General features: G+C 45.2%; 2 protein-coding genes across 10 annotated transcripts in view; one reads left to right on the forward strand and one right to left on the reverse strand.

Moving 5' to 3' along the window:
• Nucleotides 1-18,182, forward strand: part of FARSB (phenylalanyl-tRNA synthetase subunit beta) — a 116,923-nt gene that overhangs the window by 83,193 nt on the left and 15,548 nt on the right. The gene's annotated exons all lie outside the window — the stretch shown is intronic.
• Nucleotides 1-18,182, reverse strand: part of SGPP2 (sphingosine-1-phosphate phosphatase 2) — a 148,458-nt gene that overhangs the window by 10,749 nt on the left and 119,527 nt on the right. For 5 of the 8 annotated variants that reach the window (XM_070070151.2, XM_008259230.5, XM_089328973.1 and 2 more), the window contains one exon: nucleotides 8,697-11,396. In XM_070070151.2, coding sequence (XP_069926252.2) covers nucleotides 10,845-11,396 — 552 coding nt within the window. In that variant the 3' untranslated portion in view covers nucleotides 8,697-10,844. Of the gene's footprint in view, nucleotides 1-326; nucleotides 4,131-8,696; nucleotides 11,397-18,182 lie in introns of those variants that run through there. The other 3 variants (XM_089328977.1, XM_089328976.1, XR_016231431.1) reach the window with 3 other exon arrangements.

Here is an 18,182-nt window from a genome sequence, read left to right on the forward strand (position 1 = left end):
GAATGCAGCCTACGGATGCGTTGTCTGTGCGCACAGCTGGGTTGCTGTTTCAAAGTCCCAGGGAGAGCCGGAAGAATGCACTGCCGAGCACATGTCATCAGGCCCCCTGGCTCAGAACTTCACATGGCAGCCCATGCCTCCTGCCTAACAGGGTCCCCTTCTTTTCCTCATTTATGAAACATGATAATGACTAGAGCACACATTACAAGAGTCTGAGGTAACTAAGATTTTTAGCTTCATTGTCCACATTTAACATATATTCATTTTTGGGAAACCAAAATATAGTATTTTTAGAAAACCTTTAAGAATCAGTTATGGAGGCACGCTTTTGTTTTTTTTTTTTTTTATTATTTTTTTTTATTTTTATTTTTTTTTTGACAGGCAGAGTGGACAGTGAGAGAGAGAGACAGAGAGAAAGGTCTTCCTTTTGCCGTTGGTTCACCCTCCAATGGCTGCCGCGGCCGGCGCGCTGCGGCCGGCGCACCGCGCTGATCCGATGGCAGGAGCCAGGAGCCAGGTGCTTTTCCTGGTCTCCCATGGGGTGCAGGGCCCAAGCACCTGGGCCATCCTCCACTGCACTCCCTGGCCACAGCAGAGGGCTGGCCTGGAAGAGGGGCAACCGGGACAGAATCCGGCACCCCGACCGGGACTAGAACCCGGTGTGCCGGCGCCGCTAGGCGGAGGATTAGCCTAGTGAGCTGCGGCGCCGGCCGGAGGCACGCTTTTGAACGCTCATATCCGATGTTGGAGTACCTGGCTTTGAGTCCTAGCTCCACTCCCATTTCCAGCTTCCTGCTAATGTGCACCCTGAGAGGCTTAAGTACTTGCATCCCTGCCACCCACGTTGGAGACCCGGATTGTGTTGCTGTCTTCAGCCTGGTACAGCCCCCGTGGTTGTGGACATTTATGAACTGAACCAGTAGATGGGAACACTCTGTCTATATGGCTCTCTGCCTTTCAAATAAAAAAAATTTATAGTTTAGCAGTTACAGTTTGAGGTAATTTTATTTCATTTATTTTTTTAAAGATGTATTTATTTATTTGAAAGGCAGAGTTACAGAGAGGCAGAAGCAGAGAGAGAGAGAGAGGTCTTCCATCTGCTGGTTCACTCCCCAGATGGCCGCAAGGAACTGCTCTGATCCAAAGCCAGGGGCCAGAAGCTTCTTGCAGGTCTACATGAGTGCAGGGGCCCAAGGGTTTGAGCCAGCTAATACTATTTTCCCAGGCCATAACAGACAGCTGGATTTAAGAATGAATGAGGGCTGGCATTGTGGCGCAGTAGGTAAAGCCACTGTCTGCAGTGCCAGCATCCCGTATGGGTGCCAGTTCGAGTTCCAGTCACTCCAGTTCAGATATAGCTATCTGCTAATGTGCCTGGGAAAGCCGTGGCACATGGTCCAAATCTTTGGGTCCCTGCCACTGATGTGGCAGACCTGGACGAAGCTCCTGGCTCCTGGCTTTGGCCTGGCCCTTTCCCAGCCCTAGCCCCAGGCATTGCGGCCTTTGAGGGAGTAAAGCAGCATGTAGAAAATCTGTCTTTTCCTCCCTTTTCTCTGTAACTGCCTTTCAAATAAATGTCTTTAAGAGTAGATATTGGGGTGATAAAAATATTTTATACCTTAGTTCAGGGGGTAGGTATAGCTAGGTATGCATTATACCTCAGTGAACTGGGAGGAAAAATGTAATGCAATGTGGTATTTTAATTTTAACCACTCAACACAGCTAATGTATACATAAGGTAAAATGGCATGTAATTTAGAATAGGGATTTCTGGTCAACATGGCTTACTGGCCTACAAGTGTCCATGAGGCGTCTGTCAGGTTGTCATTGATTAAAATCATGACTCAAGAATCATGACAGGGGCTAGCACTGTGGCATAGCGGGTAAAACTGCTGCCTGTGGTGCCAGCATCCCATATGGGTGCCGGTTCGAGTCCTGGCTGTTCCATTTCCAATCCAGCTCTCTGCTATGGCCTGGGATAGCAGTAGATGATGGCTCAAGTCCTTGGGCCCCTGCACCCATGTAGGAGACCCAGAAGAAGCTCTTGGCTCCTGGCTTTGGATTGGTGCAGCTCTGGCCATTGTGGCCAACTGGGGAGTGAACCAGCGGATGGAAGACCTCTCTCTGCTGCTTCTCTTTCTATGTAACTCTGACTTTCAAGTAAATAAATAAATCTTAAAAAAAAAAAAATCATATGACAGCCATTGATGAAGTGAACGGAACCGTTTGTTCTGTTAACAACCAGCCACTTACATATTTTTTGTATAGTCAAATTACTTGTAATGAAAAAATTTACCAGTAGCTAATTGTATGTATATCCCAGCATGGAAGGGGGAAGATCTCCATGCATCATAGAGATGTTCCTACCCTGTGAGTCAGGAAACTGCAGGAAGGAAAAGTTAATGGCTGTACTGGGCGTGAACCTTCAGCTAATGGGCGCAGGGGCTCCACAGCCAGATCATCTTATACTTGTTCCCTCTGAAGCAAATGAACTCTAGCCAGGGCAGCCTGTGGATACTGCCAAGAGCCTTTCCTGGATGAGACACACACCTGCTTAATAAAAACTGAGAGCTTTAGTATTAAAAGGAAAATTACATTGATTTTGATTCTAGCTTACAGGTCAGTTCTATTATTAGAGCTTGGCATTCCTGCCTTGCTGTTTGTTCAAAGTGTTTTCCATGTGATCTTGTTTCAGTTTTAATTTTTTTTTTTTTTGGTTTAGCAATTGTAGGAGATAGAAAGGAAAACAGTTGAACTTCAGAGTGATTAATGACTTGCTCAGAAGTTATATAACCAATAAATGGGGTTGGAGATCACAGCTGATTTGATGATTTGCATCATTTACCTATTTATCCAAAATGTTGAGACTTCTTGCAAGTTTTATTTATTTATTTATTGACAGGCAGAGTGGACAGTGAGAGAGAGAGACAGAGAGAAAGGTCTTCCTTTGCCATTGGTTCACCCTCCAATGGCCGCCGCGGCTGGTGCACCGTGCTGATCCTATGGTACTTATCCTGGTCTCCCATGGGGTGCAGGGCCCAAGCACTTGGGCCATCCTCCACTGCACTCCCTGGCCACAGCAGAGAGCTGGCCTGGAAGAGGGGCAACTGGGACAGAATCTGGCGCCCTGACCGGGACTAGAACCCGGTGTGCCAGCGCCACAAGGTGGAGGATTAGCCTAGTGAGCCGCGGCGCCGGCGCAAGTTTTATTTTTTTAATGTTTATGTTTATCTGAAAAGCAGAGAGAAAGATCTCCTCTTTGCTGGTTCACTCCCCAAATGCTCACAACAGCCAGTGCTAGGACAGGCTGAAACCAGGAATTCCATCTGGATTTCCCACGTGTGTGGCAAGGACCCACATATTCAAGCCATCAGCTGCTGCCTCCCAGCAAATGCATTAGCAGGAGGCTGGATCTGAAATGGAATAGCTGGGATTCGAACCAGGCACTACAATAAGGGATGCAGGATTTCAAGCAGCGGCTTTAACCACTGTGCCACGACTCCCACCCCCTACAAATTCTGTTTTGTTGTAATAAAAAATACTGAAAAAAAATTAGGAATCATAATTACTTAAAAAATTATATAAGTAGGGGGCCAGCATTGTTCTTCACTCTTCATCTGTTAGTTTTGGCTAGAGACATGTCATAATTATCCATTAGCAAATATTTTGAAAGTGCCACCAATCTTAGGATGCCCTGACAAGGCTATCTGAGAGAGCTGCCACAGCATTGGAGTTAGAGGACTTGTCAGACATGAAGTGAATCTGATCTTCAGGACAGAAAAGTGAAGATGAGAAGGTGTGCCTGTTTGATACCAAATAGGATAGAAAAAGACATTTTTCTGCTTTCTAAAAACCACAACTTTTTCATATAGGGAATGAAAATACTCCCCTCCCAAAAACAAGCACCTGTTTTGGGTCAAGAAACCGATCGTGACAGATGCAGTCCCTTGTACACATCCTCATTTTATCTGGACCGAAACGGTAAAAACCCAGTCGGAGGTGGGGTGGGTGAGTTAGAGACTTCTTACCTGTGAGTCTTGGGCAGAACATTTACATCAGGAGCACTGGGAGTGGTGGCAAGGCTGATGAAGCGAGATAAGCCAGACAGAGTCACCTGGGAGCAAACTGTGCTGTGGGGAAGAGAGAGCATTTAGGCCAGGCACAAGTGGGAAACACCGTGCCCAACACCTGTCACACACAGGCGCTGGACTGCGGAATGTATTGGAGCATACCGGAATTCTCTTGATTTGTAAGATACTTCAACATCTTTTTGTCAGTGCCCAGTTAAGATGGCTAAAATGTTGTTTATTTCATGTGCATGTGCATAATTTACCCCATCCTTCACCCTATCCGTCTAGTTCCCATGTGACTGAGTGCAGACTAGAAACCAAGGAGGCCTCACTCCTGTGCGGGCTCATGGATGGATGCAGGTAGGCACAGGTGTTAAGACAGCACCCAGTTGCCACCCTAACCTGCCCACAATGATCCAAGGTTAGCTTTGGGTATGTTATAGCATCTTGGAACACCTGCATAGGAGAGAGTCTAGCTTGTGCTCTGATCAAGGGTATCTGGTATGTGATCTGATATCTTAGCAAAGAGAAGGCCAGCAGATGTGTTGAGTGTGTGTGCTAAAGAAACGTTACAGCCAGAATTCCTAGCTACATCCTAGCTTTTCTTGTTTGTTTTTGCATGCCATATAGACAGGCGTGGAAAAGGAAGAAGAATGTTTGGCTTCACATAGCTCCCTTGTCTCATGTGGCTACAGTTTTCAGAACTTAACATTCTATTCATGGCCCACATTCAACTCTCATTCTTAATATGTAAATATGCAAGTCTGTACTTCAGGTGTGTTCCCAAAAACAAAGGATGTGGGGTGTGTCCACAGTCATTTATTAAAGCCTTATGTTCACAGAAATGAAGAATCATCACATGATTTTTTAGGGCACTTACAATTGGTGTTTTTTTAATTTATATTTTTAATATCACTGACTATTAAATAAGCTTTAGTAGTTTGTGTCTTTTAAGGAATTTGTTCATGTAATTTGTCAAACTTATTGGCATAAAGTTGTCCATAACATGTGTTGCCTTATTTTTTAAAAAAGATTTATTTTATGTTATTTGAAAGGGAAAGTTACAGAGAGGCAGAGGCAGAGAGAGAGAGAGAGAGAAGTCTTCCATTCGCTGGTTCACTCCCCAATTGGCCACAACGGCTAGAGCTGTGGCGATCTGAAGTCAGGAGCCAGGAGTGTCCTCCAGGTCCCCCATGCAGGCGCAGGGGCCCAAGCACTTGGGCCATCTTCCACCATCTTCGCAGGCCACAGCAGAGAGCTAGATTGGAAGAGGAGCAGCCAGAACTTGAACTGGTGCCCACATGGGATACTGGCATTGCAGGCGGCAGCTTCACCCACCTCGCCACAGTGCCAGACCCACAATTTATGTTTAAAAAAACACAAGCAGCTTTGAGGAAATAATAATTCTCTAAAGTGAGAGATGTGTGTACAGCTATTCCATTTGGCTCTGTAGCCTCTTATTAGAGAATGAGGGCTTCATTCATAGTCATAAAAGTGAAAAGGGGGAAGTCCATTTAGAGGCCCTCTAAAGAACCTGGGTCACGGTGGAAAAGTTTATAGGGGCATGCGTTTGGCGCAGGGGTTAAGTAGCTGCTTGAGGCTCCTGTGTCCAGTATTGGAGTGTCTGGTTCTCATTTTCCTGCTAATGTGCATCCTGAGAGGAAGCAAGTGAGTACTTCCTTGCCTCCCATATGGGAGACCTCAATTGAATTTCAGGTTCCTGGCTTCAGCCTGGCTCAGCCTCGGCCGTTGTGACCAAGTGAGATCAAAGCTCTGTCTCTCTCTGCCTTTCACATAAACACGTATTTTTTTATATAAATCTTTTTTTAATTTTTTTTATTTTTGACAGGCAGAGTGGACAGTGAGAGAGAGAGACAGAGAGAAAGGTCTTCCTTTTGCCGTTCACCCTCCAATGGCCGCCGCGGCCGGCGCATCGCACTGATCTGAAGCCAGGAGCCAGGTGCTTCTCCTGGTCTCCCATGGAGTGCAGGGCCCAAGCACTTGGACCACCCTTCACTGCACTCCCGGGCCATAGCAGAGAGCTGGCCTGGAAGAGGGGCAACCGGGACAGAATCCGGTGCCCCAACCGGGACTAGAACCCGGTGTGCCAGCGCCGCAAGGCGGAGGATTAGCCTAGTGAGCCGCGGCGCCAGCTGTAAACATGTATTTTAATTTTCACAAATGAAGCTTCACAGGAGTGGTTCAGGGACCTGCATTAAGGGAAGGATGAGGAAGGCAGTGGGCATGAAGGACACGAACTGATCCCCAGTTGCTTCTGGTCTCCGCCAAAAGCACAGCAAGAGGAATTGGGAATAAGGTTGTATATGAGCAGTTCTGAGACAGAGATGGAGAAAAGGTGAATGAAGAAGGACCAAAGGAGGCTGTTCAGTTAATTCTGGCTGCTACCTCACTAGAAAGGGCTTCTCACACTTCCTTCCTTTCCTTGTGGTTCGGTTTTGCAATGTCAAAGCCCCTTGGTCATCCTTTATTCCATCACTGACACTGTTATTCTTACCCACAATCACCAACTACAGTGTGGGTTGGGTTGGGTTTTTCCTCCTAATAGCTGGAGGGGTTTGGGCAGGTGCCTCCAACCAGCTGTTCACTAAGCATGGAATATCATCTCAGACCTCCTTCCCATCACATTCCCCATGCAAACTCCATCTGTTCTTTAAGCCTGGTTCATGCAATACATCTTCCACAAAGCCTGCCTTGAGTTGCTATAGCCCTCAAGCTGGGATCACTCTCCCCCTCCTTTCAGTTCCCTTGTCATGGTTTTTTCTCTACATCCTTAACACTTTGGAGCTTGAATTATAATTCTCAGAGCTTGTGTGTTTCTCCTGGGATAACTCCACAGGACAAGTTGGAGTTTCACATCCCCATGGTGCCCTGCATAGTGTCTAATAAATACATCTTGCTCACGATTCATACTGTTGTCTTTCCAGCCCCTTTGCAGCCATTTCTCACCCAGAGTTTCAGGTTGTCCAGTTCTCACACGCCGCTGCCTAGCTGACTGGCCCTTGCAATTAAGAGTGTCAACTTCCTGGATCATTTCAAATAGCAAATTGGAGTGCTTAAAGGCCGAGAACATGGTTGCAATGATGTGGATCTCAATTAGGGTAGTGGTTTGGTTTAGCAGAGGATACTCATCTGTGAAAACGTACTACCCTTGTTACCTAAACTAGCAAAGTCTGTAACATTTATTTTTCAGTACACAGTGGTCTTTATCTCCACATTTAGTAAAAGGGGCTGGCACTGTGGCTTACTAGGCTAAGCTTCCACCTGTGGCGCCAGCATCCCATACAGACACCAGTTCACGTCCTGGCTGCTCCTCTTCCAATCCAGCTCTCTGCTGATGGCTTGGGAAAGCAGTGGAAGATGGTCCAAGTGCCTGGGTCCCTACACTTGCGTGTGAAGAAGCTCCTGGCTTCAGATCAGCCCAGCTCTGGTGGTTGCAGCTGTTTGGGGAGTGAATCAGCAGATAGAAAAGCTTTCTATCTTTCCCTCTCTCTGTAACTCTACCTCTCAAATAATTTTTTTTTAAAGGGCACACCAATATCAAGGAGTTAGAGGTGTGGTTGAAAACATTACAGCCTACTACTTACTGCTCACCACACCTATGGTCATGCTAAAGCTCACCACCATTTATTTGCCTGTGGTTAAGTTATGTCAACAGCAATCATATAGGCTGCCACTTACCTTTGTCCTCTTTTCAGGTCAAATCCAAGGGAACCAGAGGAAAAGATCGAGGTTAAGGAAAAAAAAAAACAAAAAAAAAAACCAGACACTGGCTCTTAAAAGCATTTAATAACTCATGACCAAACAAAAATTATTTTAAAAAGACTACATTTATATACAGTACACAAGCAACACAGCTGAAGGCTTCCAAAATAGAAACCTGGAGCATATGGCCCTGAAACACACGTTTGGATTACACTTGGGAAGCGTGAGTTGCCTATTGGGCGAGAAAATCCTATGTTACAGTGAGGCCACTGGCATGCTGTGATTTCAGCCACTGCAATTTAAGGGGTTTTAGTTCATCTCAGCTAGGTTTTTTTGTCCCCTGCTTCTGTTATGGTGCAGGTTTGAGCAAAACTGGCATGAAATGACTGTTTAGAATGAAGGTTACTGGATGGACACCTTGGCCCAGACTGGTATTAGATTGGGGGCACAATAGGAGTGTGCAAAAGAGCATGTCATTCCACCTGGCTCCTGGCCAATAACCCTAAAGTCTTTGGTGTCACAGTTCCCAAAAGCAAGAATGGCTGGGCCACTAGTCCTAAGCTTATATTGAATACATTATGGTGAGCTTGACTTTTAAATTCTTAATTTCCAACATTCCAGATCCAGAGAGGGGCTTCGAACCAAGACAAAAGCCAAGCCGGCAGGGGGCAGTCTTTCTCCAGAGAGACTATCCCACTGTCAGGATACTGAAGGCAGACTGAAGGAGCTAGGCAGCAGTGTGTGAGAACTGGACAACCTGAAACTCTGGGTGAGAAATGGCTGCAAAGGGGCTGGAAAGACAACAGTATGAATCAGGTCATGATTTTTTTCAATCCGTTCTGCCTGATTCTAGACAAAGAACAGGTGTGCTCAAAAACTGAGTTTGGCTTCACCAGTGTAGACTTTTAAGTTTTTTTTTTTTTTTTTTTTTTTTTTTTTTTTTTTATCACTGGGATCAGGTAACTTTAAAAAGTGACCAACCCTGACAAATCCTTGGGTCATTCTTTAATGTCCTGTGGCTGATATATTCATTCTCAATTCTAACTGTGTAACTAACTATAGCCTGAAATACATCAATGCAACTGCATGAACTTCTGATGGTCAGGGCTTAAAACAAAGGGACAGTGAAAAACCTGTATGTATGTATGTGTGTTTGTACATAACCAGCACCCACCTCTGTGACAATAATCACGGCCCCTCTTTTGTAAAGACACAAGTGGAAAAGCTAGCCCTTTTGTCAGTTGACTTCAGACCAATCAATGAAAACATTTTGTGTAAAGATTACCCAGTGTTGTGATCTCTGGTTTTGCAGCTGGGGAAACTGAAGGGCAGGAAAGTGCCTGTTTATCCAACCAACAGCTTTCCACTGGCTGTGCCAGCCCACCAGGGCTTTCCACCTCCAGAGTTTGATATCATAATGACAAGTCATTATGACTCTTGCCTTCTATGATAAGCTTGGAAGAATTTTAAGTGAAAATGGGATGTTCTGCTAAAAATGATTTGGCTTGAGAAATTGTATCCTAAGTCACACACCAAAGATCACACCAACAACAAGGCTATGGGACATATTTGAAATTGGGAAAAGCATGGTTTTCAATTTGACACTAGATGCAGAGGCTCAGAGGCCAAATGTTCCAAAATGCGTGCATGGCGATGAGGAATCAGGATCATGAAACACTGGCATCAGCCCAGCCTCTGTAGCCCAAAAGATGCTTTATTCGCTCCATTTACACCAATCTTAAAGAAAGCTGTAGATTCCTGTTCCTTACTTTTAAGAACGGAAGAGAAGCCCCTGGAAGGAGCTCTCTGGTGTTTGCACCAAGGTCACTTTCCTAAACCTCTGGGGCACCTGCCCTCAGTTTGGGGTACGGTGTGCCCTGATGGCTTGTTTTCCTACGAGAGGCCGAACTGGTTCTCACATTAATTACCCTGAAAATTGCTGAGAGATAGGAGGTGGGAGGATGAAAAGGGAGCCCCTGTTTCTACTTTGTGGATGATGAAATAGATTTACAGCAGGTAACTAGGAAACAAAGACTATGCTCAGAGAGAGCGGCCTTGTCAGGCGATGGCAGGGAGGCTGATCCCCTCCTTGTCAGGCCCCAGAAAGGATTCAGTTGGTCCATTCTTCTGTTGGTCCACTTTGGTGGGCAGTTGCCAGTGCCTTCCAAGTTTATATGAAAGCCACAAGAGCTGAAGATGGATAGAGAGCTTATCCCAAGCCGCTCATGAGCAGGAGACAGGAGGAGTCTCAATGAATCCTGAATATCTCCACTTACAAGGAAAGCTAACTCCCAACTTGCCAGGGGTGGTGGCAGCAGCCAGTAGTCTCATGAGTCAGAATAGCAATAGTACTTGAAAGCCTGCAAAATGCACAAACAAGGAAGAGAAGATTGCTATTTCAACATGAAGGCCTAAAGGCGAATTGGACTCAGAAGGAAAGCAGGCCCTTCCCTGTGACCTCAAAGCTCTGCCACTGCCTCCCACAACTCCACAGCCATCCTTACTCGGAGTGGGCTCACCCCCTGAGCAGGTATAGTATAATCTGAGTGACACTGAGGAATTAACCCTGTCCAACAAATGCAGTTTTATATAGCGCCACCCTTTCTTTTGGGCCGAAGTTCCAGTTTTGGAAATGAGACTTGGTGCTGGGCAAGGCCATGACCAAAAAGAATGACCCTACCTCCAGCCTCCCAGATCGTCCCATCTCCTCTGGGCTTCCAGACCCCAGTGGGGCATAGAGCCAAGCCTGCAGCCTATTACTGGGTCTAAGTGCATGTAACAGAAAGTAGGTTGAGGTTGTCCTTAAAGACCTCAGCTGTAGGCTTTAGCCTGAGTTCTACTGTAGCATAGCACTTACCAACTAATGGTGCCTATGAGAAAATTTCCCCTTTAACACAGCAGCATCATGCATCTCATATCAGCAGGAGAGACATATGGCAAGTTTTTTTTTTTTTTTTAAAGAAAACTGAATTGTCAAGACTTGCCCACCCAACAATTTTCCTATGTCTTAGTTCTCCTGCCCATGTGGGCTAGTTCCCAGCTGTTGGAGGTTCAGAGTAATCCCAGCAACCTGTGCAGCATTGGCACGAAGGTTGTAGCACAGATGCCAACAGACGTGTAGGTGACAAACTTGTAAGGCACTTCAATCTCCAGTCTTCGCCGGGCCTCCTTGTTCCTGGTGACCACCTTGAACCACGAATACAATACTTGCAGCGAGAGATTCTGTACAAGTTGACGAACCAAGAGGATCAGCACAATCCCCACTGCAAATTTGGTTAGACCCAAAACTAACATGCCAGTGGTGAGCGGTGGGATGTTCTGAACAGCAGGGAGAGATTCAGCAGGCATGGACACGAGCTGGAAGAAGTGGTTGATCCAGAATCCTATGGTTACTCCAGCGCCGGCAGCCAGAATTGTGGTGGTATCTGCTCTGGTTGGACTGTAGTAATCAGACACGGGGTAATTGTAACACAAGAAGAACGGCACAACTATGACACACACTGGGAAGAGGGGGCTGGCTGAGTCCAGGTAGTCAAGGAGAGTCCAGGCGGGGTAGGTGAGGCCAATGAGGAGTGCGGTAATCAGGACACCACCCAACACATCCTATGAGAAGGAAAGAAAAAAACAGTGTAGGCCCATGAGTGCTTCCTGCATGTAGGCATCATCTTGAGTCAGCTATTGATGATTTGATATCTAAAATAGGATATTTTCATTGTTTTATTTTATAGCAGGTGTTCAAGAAAATGAAAAGTTATACAAGCTTAAAATGAAAACATGTACACAACAATCAGGCTGTTTGTGTTACCTCTTCCAATTTTTCTGTACTTTGGAATAAATTCTCTGCCTTCTTGATGAACAACTATAATCTCATTGTTCCTTCAATCTGATATTGTTCTATTATTTAAATCTTATAAGTGGGACTGGTATAGTAGTACAGTGGGTTACGCTGTTGCCTCTGACACCAGCATCCCATATGAGCCCTGATGCTAGTCCTGGCTGCTCCACTTCTGGTTCAGCTCCCTGCTAATGCACCTTGGCAAGCAGCAGCAGCAGAACCAAGTGTGTGGGCCCCTGCCGTCCACCTGGGAGACCTGGATAGAGTTCCAGGCTCCTGGCTTCAGCCTGGCCCAGCCCCAACTGTTGTGTACATTTGGGGAGTGAACCATGGAAGGAAGATCTCTCACTTTCTCTGTCTCTCTTTTTGTAACTCTGCTTTTCAAATAAATAAATAAATCTTTCTTTCTTAAAAAACAAGTGTTTCAATAGTTGTAGCACAAGTATTGTCACAGTCTTCACAGAAGTGGAGTCATCCTTTCTGGGCAGGCAGAGGCTACAGCTGGCTGAAGGGTTTGCATCTGGAGTGTCACATCCATGCAGCAGACACACCGTGTGACTTAGGCAACATGCTTATTTGGAGTGGTCTTAGAAGAGATTTTGGATGTGGTGGTCCCTCTTCTCTTCATGTCACCACCAACTCCTCTGCCTTCAGAGATGGGATTCCAAACAGTGTGCATGCAATTTCACTGACAGAAGCACCGTGCTTTAATCAATCCTATTCTAGATTATAGTTTTCTTTCTTTCTTCCCTCTTTGTTTAAAATATTTTTTACTCTTCAATTTCACACACTTTTGTCTTTCCTTAGTCATCTCTTTGCAAAATTTATTATAATCTAAAAATCTCAAGGTACTGTACACAACTAAGTACTCAATACAACTAAGGGACTCAATACAGCTAAGGTACTCAATACAGCTAGGTCATAGAATGAAGAACTTACTGTGCTTTCATTACAAAGTGTCGCTCCCCCTCTTCGTGGAGGAACGACACAGGACCCTGCGCTGTTCTTTCGTCTGCTCGGCCCTCCCCGGGTTTGCTGCTGGTTCTTCCCGGGTTGGCTACTATCCCTTCCACCTCCGTGGAAGGGCAGTTCCCCCTGGCCACATTCCCCACTTCCGCAGGGGAGCGGCACACCGCCGGCCGGCTTTCTCGGGGGCTGCACGGGTGTTCCTTCAGCTAGATGTTCCCCTTAGATGTTCCTGGTGCATGCCGTCTCTCTCCTCCTTTATAGTCCTCCTCTGCCAATCCTAACTCGGCTGCCCACACGCCGAGTACGCTGCTCTCCTCCAATCAGGAGCAAGTCCTACAGTTTATTAGCTGAACTGGAGGCAGCTGTGTAGAAGCTGTTTACTTCTCTCCCAGCGCCATATTGTGGGAGAGCAGATGCATAGAATAAGTCTTAATTCCAGTAACTCAGTCTAGTCCGGTTTGCTCCCCACACAAAGTTTCATCTGGATTATTTTGAAAGTTTACAATTGAAAAAACTTTAAACACATTTCACAATGCATTAGGAAACCTGGAAAACATCAAAAACTAATACATGTACATGATAGAAAAATTTGGAAAACTCAGAACGGTGTAAGAAAAATAGACCCATAGTTCCACCACCCAGAACTAAGCACTGTGTGTCCTCCATCATGTTTCCTTCTACTCTTTCATATATTACAACTTAGAATTCTATGGGTCTTCTTCTTCTAATAGCTTTACTCAATATTTATTTCTCTTGCTTACTATCTACTAAAATGGCATCTTAGGTGAGCAATGGATAAGAATTAGATCTTGAAATGATCGCTGAAGCTACCACAAGTTTCACAGATCAGCGGGCATCCACCCATTCTTCCAATGATTGTGTATGACTACCTGCTGAATTCCAGACACAGTGCTAGGGGGTCCATTGTTTACTAAACAAATACCATCCCCATCTAGCCTGAGTTTGCAGCCTAGTGTAAAATGTGAAAATTGCTGCTTTTTAAGAAACATGGAGGCCAGCCTGTGGACCCTGATGGTCCTTTGGGCTGGAGAGCAGTAAGCACTTGCAGGAGCCCTTCCTATAAGATGTTCTCATGCAATGGACATCATGAGCAGTATGGCCTGAGAGCAATGTGAAGCTCTTTTCGGGTAACTATGGATGGATTTTCACTTTAGAAAGAGTGTTCTGACTGCAGAGAGGAGAATGGACGGAGAAGAGCGAGGCTGGACAGGGAACTGCCTGCCTACTCAGAGGAAGCCTTGTGTGGCATCAGGGCTTAGCCTGCTCTGCCTTCTGCCATATTCCTTCTCATCAGTTATTACCTTAGTTTCACAATTGGTGCCTACTCTTGGGCTTAAATAGGAACAAATATTGCCTGAATTTTGAAAGAAGGAAAAAAAATCCTTCTTCAGGCTTCCTGGGTGCCAAAGTTAAATCCAAGTATTTGGTTGAATTTTCTACACATGCTACCTCCCGCTTCTCACCTTGACACACAACCATCTAAGCTCCTAGATTTAAGTGACACACTACTCTCAACGATCACTTCTAGACATCTGTCATGGTTTCTTCCACATTTAAGTCTTCCAACAAAGGGTCTGGTGTTTCCCTTGGGGATCCATGAGGTTCTGGGAAACTAAGAAACTTAGGAAGACCAATCATTACACTGTGTCCTGGTGACTAGTGCAAGGGGTGGGCATATGACCCCGCTGGTCTAATTAGAATGAATGAATTATAGCATTTGTATTTAGAATTCTGGGAGAGATTCTCTCCTTTTAAACCCCATGCCTTGGGGATTTAAACCTTTAACCCATTGATCTTTACCATTCCGCTTTTATTAATGTTAGTCTACACTATCCTGGTTATTCTCTGAACTCTAAAAAGTCTCTTTCTTGGTTTCCTCTCTTATATCTTCCTTTTCCACATCCTAAGCATGGGCATTTCCACAAATTCTGTCATGAGGTTTGCATGTTTTTCTCTCTTGTGTTTCAAATAAACAGATCTTTAAAAAAATTTCAACAACCAAAAAGTCAAATGCATTAAAGGAAATACACAAATTACAGAAATAAATGACCCTTCCCTATAAAAGATGTGAAAATTGATCTGCACTGAGGAGAAATTAAAACTTAAGTTTCTATAAAAATTTTGTAGACGTTCTATAAACAATCACCTCAACTGGCAACAACCCCAGGGTCATTCACTGGGCGAATGGGTAAAAAACAGCGATGCATTTATATGGTGGAGTACTCAGCAAGGAGCAACAAATTACCAATATGTGCAGTGGCTGGGAAAAATCCTCAGCAAATTTTGCTGAATGGAAAAAGCTGAGCTCCAAGGGTTATTCACTGAACACTTCTATTTATATGACGTTCTCTAAAAGAGAAAACCCTTGTGATAGAGAATTGATCAGAGGTTGCTAACAGTTTGGATATGGCTTGAGTTGTGTCCAAGGGTTTGCGTGCTGGAGGCTTGATCCTCACTGTGGTGATGGTAGGTGGGGGACCTGTTAGGGTGGGTGGTCCTTAGGTCACTTAGGGTACTGCTCTCATATGCGATTTTTGGGACCCCAGTCTCTCTCTGGCTTTCAGTCTGATGATGTGATTGCGCCCTATCACACATTTTTTCCATCTTCCATGAAGTTTGCCGCAGAGCTGAGCTGATGCTGGGGCAATGTCCTCAAATCTCTAGAAGCTGGGAGCTAAATAAATCTTTTCATTATAAGTACCCAACCACAGGTATTTCATTATGGTATCAGAAAATGGATTAATTCAGAGGTCTAGGGTATGACTACAGAGCAACAGCATTGGGGTTTGGAGTGATGCAACTCTTTTCCATATCATGGTGGTATTATCCAAATCTATACATGTGTTAAGATTCAGAAACTTTATGCTAACAATAAAGCCAATTTTACTGTGTACTGACAAAATGAAACTTCAAACAAAGCTAGTAGATGCTTTTGTGGCAAATGAATAGCATGATTGAGTGCCTGCTGCTTTACCTAAAGCAGTGCTCTCGACACCCAGAGAGGTGCCCAGCATGTCATTCCCTTCCTCCACCTTCCCACACAGTCTGCCAAGAATCAATTCCTCACCCACGCCCATTCACAGAATTCCAGAAGTTTAACATTCTGCTCAAGAGACAAGAAGACTCTAGCTCATTAATCCTATGGATGCAAAATGGGGAGGAACTTGTCTATAACTTTAAAGATTGCACATTTATTTGTTCCCTGCCCCACAAATCTCACTCTGGGACTTGACCATAAAGACTGAATTGCCCATTTCTGACATGAGGTATTTACAAATTATCCATTACAGTCTTCTTTGTAACAGTGAGGTATCCGAACTAACCCATCTGTAGTGGACAAGATAAAGTTAACCAGGGTACAGTCACACAATGGAATACTATGAAGCTGTACAAAGAATGAGGAAGCTCTGATATAGAATTTCTAAAACCAAGGGGCAGAACAAAGTGCACGTTACCATTCCAATTTTTAAAAGCTGAGAGACTACATACATGCATTTTTTTCTTGAATACCCAAAGAGATGCACTTAGATGAGTGGGGGGGGGGCAGTTGGCAAAGATACTTATCACAGGACACCTTGTGTTCCTTTTGAATTTTCCATCATATGAATGTGCTACTTCCTTAAAAAGTGAAAGGGAACTGTTCTCTCTTCTATCAAACACGATCTGCCTGTCCCTTCCCATATGAGCACAGATCTCAGGAGCCAACGGGGAACCCATTTATCCTCTTCCCTCTAGGCTGCAGTGCTCCATGTGGTACAGTGGTGAGCATTATGGAAGCAGCTGGCAGAGCAGTGACAGAACACCTGAATTACTCACCATGTCCTCTGAGACAGACACGGTCATGGGTCAAGAACTGATTTGCTTGGTGGGGAACTCTAAGAGCTCATGGTGCCATGCAGATAGCAGAGAAGGGTGCTAGTGCCTGGCAGAGACCCCAGTACACCCACAGCAGTAGCAGCAGCAACAGCATCTTCTAGAACAGCCGGCAGGTCAATTATTGCTCATGTCAGGTTGCAGCTGGTTCAGGAGAACAGTGGGCAAGACCAGGTGGTTCAGGGTCACAGCCTCAGTAGAGGACAAGGAATCCCACAAAAATGTCCTGATGCCATGGTGTTAAATACAGCAGCTGTGGCACAGGTGGGGTCAGACTGCTCACGAGCCCATGTGAAAGTCCCTCTGAAAATTCCAGCAATATTTGGTATGGTAATTTCTGTCACAGGTCAGGGGGGCAGAGGTTCAGAGTGATCTTGCAGGTGGTCAACAAAGTCTATTACATATATTTCTGGTGATAGATTTCTGATGTCTCCCTGATCACAGAAACTCAGTCGTGGTGGCATCTGATCGCCTCCCCCGTCCTGTAGTCACCAGTCACTATGGTCCACGGACTGCCCACTTCACTTCACAAGCTCCCTCCATCTGCCAGAACCAGATCTTTCTTTCAGCTTAACCTCACCATTCTCCTGCCTCAAAGCACTCACTAGCTGCCTCCCTGATGCCCGTTTCAACAGCAAATGTTCTCAAATTTTTGTGGTCATTGGAATCACCTTGGAAGATTGATAAACTGCAGACTCAGGACATTGCCCCCTGATCCTGATCCAAAATGTGGCCCAGGAGTCTACATTTGAACCGTCCAAGGCAACTGGGATGTAGTGAGTCCATTTTAGAAGCTGATAGCTAAAGTGCTCCATGATGCGGGTTTCATTAGCTGGGCATGAAGGGGTTTCTCACTCTACTTTCCCCTTTGAACTTTCCACTCAACTAAGGTGCACCTGCTTTAACAACATGGCTAGTACACCTTCATCATCGAATGTTGCATTGTTGTTACGTACAGCACACTCCAGCCATCTCTGTCTATCCAGAGCCTCTGAGGCTCACCTCAAAAGCTACTTTTCTTTGGGGCCAGCACTGTAGCTAAGCTGCCACCTGCAACTCTGGCATTCCATATGAGCTCTGGTTCTAGTGCCAGCTGCCTCACCTCTGATTCAGCTCCCTGCAAATGGACCTGGAGAAACAGCAGAAGATGGCCCAAGTGCTTGGTTCCTCGCCACTTACATGGGAATTCAAGGCTCCTGGCTTCTGCCTGATCCAGCCCCAGTCTTTGTGGCCATTTGGGGAGTGAGTCAACAGATTGAAGACTTCTCTCTCTCTCTACCTCTGCCTATCTGTAACTCTGCCTTTCAAATAAGTAAATAAATCCTAAATCAATCAACGTCTCTCTCTCTGTAACTCTGCCTTTTTTAAAAAAATTATTTATTTGAAAGGCTGAGTTACAGAGACCACAAGCAGAGGCTTTATCTTCTGCACCGCAACACTGCCCCATAATTCTGCCTTTCAAATAAATAAATCTTTTTTCAAAAAACTATATTTGTTCTAAAATATCATGTATCTCCACAGCTGGGAAAAACAAACAAACAAACAAAACAACCCTCTTCCTGTTCCCTGAACTGAATATGAAGGCACTCACTTATTATCACTCAAAAAGCCCACCCCTTTTATTGTCTTTTGCTACAGTAACGTGTTTGCATGCTCTTCCTCTAAGCTGGTGGCAGGAGTCTGACCAGCAT

The sequence above is a fragment of the Oryctolagus cuniculus genome, chromosome 3, assembly GCF_051225735.1.
Source record: "Oryctolagus cuniculus isolate XC-2025 breed Fujian yellow rabbit chromosome 3, ASM5122573v1, whole genome shotgun sequence".
NCBI classification, from domain to species: Eukaryota; Metazoa; Chordata; class Mammalia; order Lagomorpha; family Leporidae; genus Oryctolagus; species Oryctolagus cuniculus.